Source organism: Strongylocentrotus purpuratus, unplaced genomic scaffold (genome assembly GCF_000002235.5).
Source record: "Strongylocentrotus purpuratus isolate Spur 01 unplaced genomic scaffold, Spur_5.0 spur5_scaffold_13, whole genome shotgun sequence".
NCBI classification, from domain to species: domain Eukaryota; kingdom Metazoa; phylum Echinodermata; class Echinoidea; order Camarodonta; family Strongylocentrotidae; genus Strongylocentrotus; species Strongylocentrotus purpuratus.
Genome location: NW_022145598.1, coordinates 17436772 through 17449022, shown reverse-complemented (window position 1 = coordinate 17449022; position 12251 = coordinate 17436772). Strand labels below are relative to the sequence as shown.

The 12251-nt window shown below is 36.1% G+C and overlaps 1 protein-coding gene across 2 annotated transcripts in view; it reads left to right on the top strand.

The window, feature by feature from the left end:
• LOC755397 (ankyrin-1-like) overlaps positions 1-12251 on the top strand; it is a 37462-nt gene that overhangs the window by 10738 nt on the left and 14473 nt on the right. For both annotated transcript variants that reach the window (XM_030983050.1, XM_030983049.1), the window contains exons 4-12: positions 5460-5558; positions 6014-6115; positions 7068-7169; positions 7844-7942; positions 8290-8418; positions 9030-9158; positions 9835-9951; positions 10459-10557; positions 11635-11835. In XM_030983050.1, the coding sequence (XP_030838910.1) occupies positions 5460-5558; positions 6014-6115; positions 7068-7169; positions 7844-7942; positions 8290-8418; positions 9030-9158; positions 9835-9951; positions 10459-10557; positions 11635-11835 (1077 nt within the window). The remainder of the gene's footprint in view (positions 1-5459; positions 5559-6013; positions 6116-7067; positions 7170-7843; positions 7943-8289; positions 8419-9029; positions 9159-9834; positions 9952-10458; positions 10558-11634; positions 11836-12251) is intronic.

Genomic DNA, 12251 nt, shown 5'->3' with positions numbered 1-12251 from the left:
AAAACAAATCCTCTGACCTTTGCCCCATATACATCCATCCCTATGTTTATGTAGTCAATACATTGGAGCATGGGAGTGCATGCACATAGCAGTGTTTTCCTTGGACCAACTGCAATGCACCACTTTTACTTATGAGCATGTGTGATGTTGGTCAAGTTATGCAGCCTTGACAAATATAAGTCAAAAGATTACAGTTATTGAGTGACCATGATTTAAATTTTTACAACATTTAACAATTTGTCCACTGATGCATATTGTTTCAACACAATAAGGAGGGTGGACTAATGCACAATTTGGAATGTAGATTTCGAGGAGGACTTTAATACTTGCATCACATATTATGCATGTATTTGTACGATGCATTGAGCCAGAATATGTCACTGCAATTTAATATAAATTGTGATAGGTACCGGTAGTCATGTTTGTGGCAATATTCTATGGCATACATGTATGCTATAATATGTCAACTTGGAATGAATATCCCCAAAAATATGCTTTCAAGGGAGCAATAATCTAGTTTCTTTCAAATGGATTGAATATCATTGATCGTTTAACTTATAATCTTGCAGACAACATTGAAATTGAGCCTCATTACACATTCATGCTCTCAATTCTTTCAATTGGTTACATTGAACATTACATTGAAGGTTTTCACCCTCTATTGTTCGTTTTACAGCAAGAATCGTCACAAGACATCAAGGAAACACAAAGAAAAGAATGATTCATTAATCTAAAACGTTAACAATGGCAAGTGAACATAATAAGTACAGTGAGACAATGTGTCTTGAGGTGGAATGGAAAAGGTGGACAAATAAATTTGCAACAAATAAATCAGTTAAATGGTTGATCCAAGATTATTGAAGATTTTCAAAAACTTTGACAAACTTTTTAATTTTTTACAGACACCAATTTCCTTTGCTGCAATATTCATTAAAAAAAAAAAAATCATACTTGAATTAAAATGATATACCGGTACATGATGCATGTGAATGTTCTTTTTTAATAATTAATTTATCAATACTGATACTTACTGTATCCAATGCTTAACTAATGAAAGCTTAATTTATAGGTAAAATGACCTTTGGTCTTCGACCTAATGACCCATCTATGCAAAATTGAGATGAGGAGGGCATTTCCTTACACAGCTTTCAAAAGTATCATTTGTGTTTATTAAATTTACAGGTATAAGTGCATCTCATGATTGGACTTAGAATTTTTTTATTTATTTATTTATTTTTTTTTTTTTTGGGGGGGGGGGGGGATCACCTACACATTATATTTGTAATAGATACACATTTTATGTTGATGATCCCAGCACTGTTGATGGTTTATAGCAACAAAAAAGTTAAAAGTATATATAAAGAAAACTATATCACTTTACGACACTGATGTGTAGATTTGATCTGAAAATTTCTCAAGAACAGTCAATATATGAACTTTATGAAGGTATAGACTTTTTATTAAAGACAAGCAAGTGCCTTGTTATCTGTGAAGAAAAAAAAGTTGTTAAAGACAATTGTTTTGTTATCTGTTTAAAAAAGAACTGTGTTAAAGACAAGCAAGTGCCTTGTTATCTGTTAAGAAAAAAAAAGTTGTTAAAGACAAGAAGTGTCTTGTTACTGTTGAGAAATAGAACGGTTTTAAAGACAAGCAAGTAACTTGTTACAGTACCTGTTATTCATTTATCAGTTAGGACTTTCTGATCAGTTATACCAACAATTATGGAAACCTATATTCTCATATTGTTTTTGCAGGAATTTAAAGTAAGATGTGTTTTTTTGCTTATTACTCACTATAAATACTAGTTTAATTGACAATATGCATGGTATCGGGACATTTCCTACCTTATATTGCGTTATCTAACTTGGTATATGAAAATCAAAAATAAAGACTGGTGAATGTATTGATTACAAAAAAAGTAAATTGCATTTAAACATTCAGATGTCACTGTTAAACAAAGTGTCCTCTCCATAACATACAATGTATATCAACGAGTCACTCTTTGAGAGTTTGGATTATAGAAAAAATAAATAATAAGACTTGTATATAAAAACTGGTGTATCAATAGACAATATCAGTATTGTTTTTATTGTAAAATACTGTTTAAATGACATGAAACAATGTATGAATAACAAAACTTTCACGCCATATATTCTGAGATAAAGTTGGAGTTGTAATGATGGTGAATAATTTGAAGTTTATCCTCTCCAATATATGTCACTTGGCTCATATAATGTTCCAATAATCTATTGGCATGTTCTTACAGAAATGTTAGAAATGAATGATGCATAGCAATTTACATATCAACTAATATAGTAAGAGTTCATATTGCTAAGATTTGTTGTTAAACAAATGTCCTCTCCAAAACATGTCAATGAATTAAGTTTGGAAGCTCATATTTGATTAAAACTTGCATTCACTTGTTTTTTTTTACACAGCATCAAATAATTTAGACATAAATGCAACACTGTATACCAAATTTGAAGTCTATATAAGAAGAAGGACAAGAAATTCTCATGTCATTAAATAAATTCAACCTCCCCATAATTCAGTTTCCTATAAAATACACTAATTTTATGGCAAAATATGGCTTAAGTGAATAGGAAATAAGTGCATCAACATCTGATAAGTATAAAAAGGCATATAAAAGTACAGAAAACTATGTGTATACCATTTACAGGTATAATAAAGCTGATGTGTTCTTTGTTAAACAAAATGTCCTCTCCAAACGCCTATTTTTGTTACTGTATTTCAATCGAATATTTCTATATGTAAACATGGACTTGACGCTCTATAATTTTACACATTTCTGACATATACCCCAAACTTTCAGAATCTGTGCATCTTTTGCTCTAACAACAATTTTCATTTTTGACCCCCAGTGAGAAAAAAAGTGTACACTTAACGTGAAATGACCCAGATACCACTGACAGTGACAGTGAGCTGTAGTTAGTAATCACAAGTTTGTAGTGGTTGCTATACAGAGTCAATGTCCTGGTGTATGGGAGCCGAGGAACCGGTGCATGCAGAATGCAATAAAAATGACATTAATGTGAAACGTGGGAGTTACTAGCAGTAAAATCAGAATGTGATGTTGTTTGGCTCTGACCTACATGTTCAGGTCAAAGGTTAAAGTTAAGAGATTTAGAGAAAGTACTGGTAAGGGGAAGGTGATGTTAGAATTGTGTAGGAGTGGGGAGATTTTCTGAGAGAACACAGGCATTTGTCTTTTGTTCTTGTATCTAGATAGCCAAAAACAATATCATTCTCTGTGGAAATGGTAATGTTGATCCAGGTTACGAAATTTGATTTTTTAAATTGGATGTCCCACAAGAGGATGGGAATGAAGAAAGGAGAGAGGGGGATAGAGAGGAGAGAGCAAAGAAAAGGAGAGATTAGGAGGGAAGGCAGAGGCAGTCATGCAGCCATGTATGTAAGGAGGCACCTAGTGGGAGGGAGGGAGGGAGAGAGAGTGAGTGAAGGAAGGGGAAGAAAGGAAACAGGGGGGGGGGGGAAGGAATTAATTAATGAAAGGCAGGGAGAAAGCAAGAAAGATGGGACAAAGGGGAGAGAGGGGAATGAGGGGGTGATGAGGGTGAAGAGGGGGTGATAAGGGGGAGGAGGCGAGATGAGAGTGAAGGAGAGAGAGAGAGAGAGAGAGAGAGAGGAGGATAGAGAGATGGATAAGCTGAACATAAGAGATGGAGAGGAGAAAAGAGGGGAAATGTAGGAGAGAGAGAGAGAGAGAGAGAGAGATGGGAAGAGAATTGCATGAAAGAGGATGAATTATAGGATCTTACATAGGTAAATTAATATAGTTCAAGAAAGCCTGGATGAGGTATGACAAAAGAGGAGGGAGGGACGGAGGGAGGGAGATCGATGATCTGCTTGATAATACATGTTTGTTATGTGTTTTAAAAGTATGACATTGTCAACAGTTTTTCTAACCATTCTTTGTTGCCATGGCTACCATGATTCACCATTCCTTCTTGACCCCTGGTGCAACTACGTGTGAAGGTCATTGAAAGCCATTGTCTGACCTATCATCATCATCATTTTGGGGGCACTTCCAATTCCGTTAGTCATGGGTAATTTCAAGGTGAATCACGTATTGAGCCCACTTTCTAGCAATCTTCTATTTATCACATGTGTGCACCATGTGGGCGTGTTGTTTTCAACACGGCTGAAAGGGAATGACCCGCAAATGGGAAGATTGAAGAGCTGGGATTATTGGAACTTTCTTGAGAGTACCTGCAAGAAGGCCATTAATGTCATTGATGATACATAGCTGTTTTGGCCTTCTTGCAGTGTATGTAGTTGATATTTTGTGTGTAGGAGGCTAGGAAAATAGAAAAGAAATTTGTAGTCGTTTATAATTTTAGTCGAGTCAGTATTATTGAAATTGCATTCAAATGAATGTTCCTTTGGGAAGATTAATATAAAGCAGTTGAAATGATGAAGAAAATGAGAGAACGCTTGATTGATAGGTCATTATGGTTGTTCAAATTTTATTATTCTTTATATACTGCTTAGTGAGCATTTTTCTCATGAATGATGTTCACATGCTTCAAGCTATAAACAATTTAACTTGATATATCTCTGTTAGATATTGATAATATAGGATGATATTTCTGTCATTGCGTTTTTATATTGCATACATATTATGATGTGATAATTTTTTGTTTTCTCCTCTATCTTGTACTTTTCTGTTCTTATTTCACATAAATATATCATATTAATGTAATAATTATCATTATCAGAAGGGATTTTTGAATTGCAGGCTGTTCATTCACTTATGGCTAGAGTCCTGGATCGAACTTGTTTATATAATCATTTTGTATGTTTGTTTTTGAGGTGAATGAAGAGAAATTGACTTCAGTCTTTCCCAAATTTAGCTTTTATACTTTCTTCCTTAAACTTTCACCCATTCACCTTTTACCAAGTTTATCATTGTGAAGGTGGATATGTAAATGGCTTGAATATCATCTTCTGATCACAATCTCTCTCTCTATCTAAGCCTGTCTTCATCAGCTTGAGATTGCCAAATATCCGCTATTTGAACTAAATCCTGATCGCAAATTATCCAGCTAATTTGCTTCTTCATCAGCCCGTAGTTGCAATTAGCGGGATAATTGGTCGAGATAATCATCCCAAGATATCTTGGGCTATAGTTTGCAAAATATCCCGCTATTTGTCTGGTGTAACTTCACCAGCCCGAAGACTCGCACTATGCATGAACGCTGAGCAAAATATCTTGAGTTAGTTTCTCGAGCTCAAGATTCAAGTTTCAAGGTCGAGTCTTGAGCTGATGAGGACGCCATTTTGTAACTTCAGGATTATTTCCCAAATCAGAAATAGAGGGCTATTTGGCAATCTCGAGCTGATGAGGATAGGCCTATTCTTTCTCTCTCTCTCTCTCTCTCTCATAATTAATTAATTTGTTTTCAATTAATCTACAGGCTGGAGCAGTGTGTTTACATGCGGCTGCCAAGCGAGGACATACTGGTGTTGTCAAGGCGTTGCTACAAAAGGGAGCATCAGTTGATGCAAGAACAAAGGTTGGTCATATTTTTCAAAAGTTAATTCCCCTCTTTTGGATTTTCTGTTTTTATAGAATCAAAATCTTCTTTTGCATTAGTCATGATTTTGAAATATATTTCAACCTTCATTGTTTAATTGTGTTTATGTATTGGACATTTAGTAATGTTTTTATTATTACCTACTGTTTTTCCTTTCACCGTTTGTTGCGATACTTCATATTAACGTTACAAAGATGGTGCTAGTTGAAATCAGTAATGTTACAAGATTCCCCAGGTTTTTGAGAGCATCATTTACCTTTCATGCTCAAATGTGGACATAATGTATTCAAATGCCAAATCTGCTTGAAATTGGATACCAGCTTTAGAATTGTTTGAGAATTTTTTTCAACATTAAAAAAATTATTTTAGGCTCTAATCTAGGATAATGTAATTTATTATGTTGCTATGCTTTTTCTTGATTTGTTGTCATTCAGGATAACTACACAGCTCTCCATATAGCAGTGCAGCATTGCAAGCCACTGGTAGTACAGGTGTTACTGGGTCATGGGGCTCAGGTACAACTGAAAGGCGGCAAGGTGAGAATCACTTTTTTTCTTCCAAGCAATTTCAGAAAGAGGCAGATAATTTTTTTCTTCCTTTCTTCTATTTATAATGTATATTTTGTATTTCTGTATTAATTTGTTCCCAATACAAGCTATGCTTACTGGGATTCACACCTTCTTCCTTGTAATACAAGTTCTTAAATTATATTTATGTTCTTATGTATGAATTGTATTGTTTGAAGAGATGTCAAATATGTTGTCAAATTGAACGGAAGAAAATAAATGTTAATTTGAATTGAAAAATATAACATGCAATAACCAAAAATTGAACTTCAAATCAAGCACTTTAATTTTTAGGAGATTATGCTTGTAGGAATCTATACCAAGGCAACCAATAGCCAGTTTACAGCATATACAGAGAAGTCCTGTGAAAAGAAGTAATGAATTAAAATTTATGTAATAAAGAGAAAGCAGTTGTTATATATCTGACTCTCTCATTCTGTTTATCTCTTTCACTCTCTTCTTGTTCCTTTTTCCTTTGTTCTCTTTACTTCTTCCTTATTTTAATTTGATTTCAAATTCATGCACTCTTTGTTTTGCTTTCTTCTTTGGTTTCCCCTTTTCTCTACCTCTCTCTTGCTTTTGTTCTATCTAATATTCTCATTTATCTCACTCTGTTGGTCTCTACCTTCCCCTTCTCCTCTCTCCCTTTCTCTCTTTCTCCCTCTCTCACCATCTCTCTCCCTCTCTCTCCTTCTCCCTCTCTCACCATCTGTGTCATTATCTCTGTCACCATCTCTCTCATTTGCTCTGTCAACATCTCTCTCTCCCCCTCTCTCTCTCTCTCTCTCCCCCTCCCTTCATCTCTCTGTCTCCGACCCTTCATCTCTCTCTCCCTCCCTCTCTCTCGCTCGTTCCCTCCCTTCATCTCTCTGTCTCCCACCCTTCATCTCTCTCCCTCTCTTTCCCTCCATCTCTCTCTCAGGCTGAGGAGACTCCTCTTCATATAGCAGCACGGATCAAGGAAGGCGAGAAGGTGGCTGAGATGTTACTCAAGAGCGGAGCTGATGTCAATGCTACGATGACGGTAAGACTGGCAACTATTCTTCTATCTAAGTCATGTTTAAAATGGACCAGGGCATGTAACAAAAAAGCTTAGCAATTGATCATACGATTGATTTTTGCAATTGATCGTACGACATGTGCGTGTGGGCGGAGGGTGTGTGTGTGTGTGTATGAAACTCAATCTGGCATTTGGGTGGGGTGTGGGTGGGGTGTGTGGGTAGTTTTATCAAACATTTTTATTCAGTATGAAACTTATAAACACAATTGGTAAGAGTTATCCATACTTTTTGTTGGTGATCTCAGTGATCTGGCAATCGGGTGGGGTGTGGGTTGGGTGTGTGGGTGGTTTTACCATACAGTTGTATGTAGTATGATGAAACCTTTTAAACAAAATTGGTAAAAGTAATCTGTATTTAAAAACAAAAATATGATCTTTCATTTGGGTCAGCTATAATTTCTCCTGGCTTTATTTTCTTTCAAAGATGAAGAGTTAGGGTTTGGTGTAATGTTTGGTCCAGAGTTGGTTAGTGTCCCAGGAAACTTACTGCGGAGCAATTATCAATAGAGTAATTTTGTTGTAAAGTTTTGCTTGCTGTACTGTATATTAAACTATTCATGATGTATGAGCAACTTATGATAATTCATTGAATCAGTACAAAGTTTTAACAGTTATTAATATTAATATTTTGTTTTCAGAATGGAGAGACAGCAATGCATATAGCCTGTAGACATGGCCATATCAAAATGTTACAAGCATTACTAGAGGATGGTGCTGATACTGTGTGCTTGTCTAAGGTATGTTGCTGTTTTCATTTGGACTTTCTTCATTTAATATGCAGATATACAAACTCATCATTACATACTATTCTATATATGAAGAGTTTAATTCCAAAAGGAGCCATATCCACTTTTGATGAAAATTGAGTTATTGATATCAGAACATTGTTCACTTAAGTACCTGCCTTTCAAGAAAAGTATTTACCTAAATTTTGGGAGCGATCATGAAAAGATGCACCTTCTAATATCACGCTTCCATAGGTGCCTGTACAAAATCTGGTAAACAATTTTTTTTTCCTCTGAAGTTACAAAAATGGATTTAGCTCCTTTTGGAAATCTCTTCATATTTCTGATTTATGTTTCAGTCTGGTGAGAATTCAATCCATATAGCAGTCCGTCACTCTCACTATGCCATCGTCAAGCTCCTGATTGACTTCCTGCATAATGACATATCTAGACTGGATGCTATCATGGCCGTAAACGAACAGAGTGGGGTAAGCTTTCTCAAAAAAACGTTATTCTATTATCATAATGTGAAGGATTGATGAGGTACGTTTTGTGCTGCACAAAGATTCAATCAGTTAATTTTGGCCGTTACAAGTAGGGGGATATTGATGTAGACAAATGCTCATTTACCTGTTATAGCTCATTTTATGTATGTTATTACCAGAGAAAAAAGATGTCAGGCAGTCACTCAATAGTGTCTGACAGTGAAGTTCTAGAAGGTGAACAGGTTTCCTTGCATAATTTGAATACTAGATAACTGCTAATGTGTAAAATTTCACAGATAGGACATACATGACATATTCATAATTCTTGCAAAGTTCTACAGAATTTGATGTTGGCTGCAAAAGGGACATAGTATCTTTACCTTGTTTTGGAAATTGAATGTGTTTTTGTTTGTAATGCATCAATATACTTCTCTCAATTTTGTGTTTTTACATAAGATCTGTATGCTAGTATTATAAACTTTGCACAGAAAAGTTAGGTTTTGATTGTATGTGCAGTCAATAACAGTCAGTTAGCGTGTTCATGTCATCTCTCTCTCACTCTCTCTATCTCTCTCTCACTCACTCTCCCTCTCTTTCTCTTATTCTCTCTATAGGAAGGGGAAACCCCTCTTCATTACGCCGCTGAGATCACCCAGGAGATGATCCACTATCCTGGTGAAGATGCTGATATTATGAAACTTCTTCTTGATTATGAGTCTGACATCAATATCATCACCAAACTGGTAAGTACTCCATCCACACTCCTTTCTCAATGACTGTATTACACCACATATCCCAACAAGACATCAAGAATTAGTACAACCTAGACTTTGTTTCGAGTTTCTATCTAGATTTTTAAAAATTTTGTTTTAAAGTGTCTCGGTAACATTGTGCTAACCCTCTAAAGTGCAAAAAATCCTGATTTTTTTTTCTTCTTCAAACCACAAAGATATCTATGGTTTCTTGAAGGTGTCACTGTGTGCCACTCTCTAACAGTAAATTCTCCCCAACCAACTTTTGAATTTTCCCAACCGCTTTCCCATGAAAATAAGACTTAAAATTCTTTTGAAAATATTGTAACACTAGCATCTAGCATTGAAGTCACTACCTTAGCATCATTTTCTCTCATCTTAACAATGTTACCAAGTCCCTTTAATGTTATTAGAATGTTAGATGATTAGAAACGATCAGGTAGGGAATGGATGGGCATGCTTTCAATTAATAGTTATCCCTGATGGTCTACAGCTGCAAAGAAATGTGTAACTTTCAGTCGCTACATTATCTATTCCTGCAAAAATCTATATGAACTGTTAACTTAATGAGGAATAACTGAATATCAAAATGCATTTCATGTTAACTACAGCAGAATGCAGCATTTAATATTGTTATATATGTTATATTTATTGTTCCCTTCACTAGACCCATGAGACACCATTGCATTACTGCGCCCGAGCCGGTAATGCAAACATCTTACAAACAATGGTGGATCATCTAGGTCCAAACATGACCCAGCTAGCTGTTAATAAACAAAGCAAGGTAAGAGGACAACACTGTTTGTGATGATATGGTGATGATAAGGGTTTGACCTGATGGTGATGATGAAGGCGATGATGAAGGCGATGATGATGGTGATAGAGGGGATAATGATGGTGATGATGATAATGATGGTAATAATGATGTGGAGATTTTTGTTCAGCTTAGAGTTTAAATATCTTACTGAAGATGTTGGAACATCTTGGATGAAACATGCCTCAACTTCTTTAAGCTAATAGGCAATCAAAGTAGGAGAAAGCACTCTGTCTAGACGGGTTGTCAGGGTGATAAGTTTTTACTTGATACTGGTACTGATGAAATCTATGATGATGATGATTGTGATGAAAATGATGATGATAATGATGAAGTTGGTGAGGATGAAGAAAACGTTGAAGAGGAGGAGGAGGAGGAGGAGGAGGGGGGGGGGGGGTATTATAAATCGCTTATGTGTAATATGTGTGTCTTTAATTATATTTTGTAAATTTACATTTTTTTTGTCTTCCCTTGTAGAATGGTTGGTCACCCTTACTTGTAGCTGCTGAAGAGGGCCATGAAGAGAGTGTAAGGATACTATTACAGCAGAATGCTAGGGTAGATGTCTTTGATGAGGTAAGAATCACTTTCACAATGTCATTTAGTTGATTTAGGAGAGAGAAAGTTAAACTGTTAAGAAGTACTGATACCATACAAGTTTATCAAGATATGTCACTTAGACATGTGATTTGGTATAAATGTTGAGGCCCCCTTTTACAAAGAGTTGATATCGATAGCAACTATGTACATAAGAGATAGGAGACTGCAAACTTGCGATTGATTGGAGGACTTACAATTGATTTGGAGCAATCGCAACTCTTTGTAAGAAGGGGCCCAAAAATGATAATAATAATAATGACATGTTTTGTTTACCAATAGTAGCCTCATCAGTATTAATAATTTCCTCCCTGTGGGCCATGCGATCATTTCATCACCCTGGTTATAGCCAAGCTAGTATGATATTAATAATTATTTAAGGAATTTCTTCCTTGCCAAAGGACATTAGTACTGCAGCAGGATTTGAACTCAAAACCATGTGTTTTTCAGGCCAGCAATGTTTCCACTAGACCACAATACCTCCACACATAGCACATATCCCTACCTTAATGTTTGAACATCTTCATTAATTTTTTCTAATAAATAAGATGTCATAAAGGTGACTCGTGTCAAAATGTTGACAAAATTACGGTTATACAGTCAAACCTGCTTTATAGTGATTACCTGTCTACAATGACCACCTGTCTACAAAGATCACATTTTTTGTTTCCCTTGAAAACGGTTTCTCATTGAAACATGTACTAAAGGAACCTGTCTACAAAGACCACATTTTGGTTTCCCTTGGGCGGTCGCTATAGACAGGTTTGACTGTAAAATGAATTTTTCCAGGATCAAAATTGTCGCACCATCAGTCCTATAGGGTTATAACGCCAAGGCCGTATCCTAGCTGTGTCCTTAACAGTACCGGGCTTGTGTAGTGACTTGTGAAGGAGAAGAAGAAGAGTCCTATATGCCGAATTGCTGTTTGAAGTTCCCACTGGATTGGCAGTACTATATATTGGAAGTATAAATATATATCAATTTTTTGAGTAATTGATACATTGCCACTACCCCACCCTCTTGCACGTCTGATGCCTATTATCTTACTGTTTACAGCATGGTAAGGCAGCACTCCACCTAGCAGCCGAGAACGGTCACCTAACGGTAGCAGATATCATGCTCTGGCATAAAGCATTCGTCAATGCCAAGTCAAAGATAGGAGTGACACCCCTCCATCTAGCGGCACAGAGCGGTCATAATGATTTGGTCAATCTTCTCATACATAGCCATGGGGCTGCTATTGATGCTTTATCATTGGTAAGTTTTTATCTACTGATATTATACTCTATCTAGAGAATTATCTAGTCAGAGATAGGAGTGCCACCCCTGTATGTAACTACCCAGAATACACCCTTTCACGGTTACAAGAGTGTGCATGCGCTGACATTAATTTCGAGTAAACATACTCATAATTTAAAATGGAGCCCATGTCAATATGATGTGAGCGCACAGCACAGGCAGTGACGCAATAATACACGCCCATCTGAAAACATTGATGACGCAACGTTTATCGAAAATTAAAATGCCGGCCTTAACCATGAAAGGGTGTATTTTCATGATGACAGGTTCCCACCAATTCTGCATATCAGGAAAAATCTGAAAAAACAAGCTTCATTTTTTTGCAATCGGTGAAGAGTGAGGGAATTCAAGACATAATCCCCTACCTCAGGAAA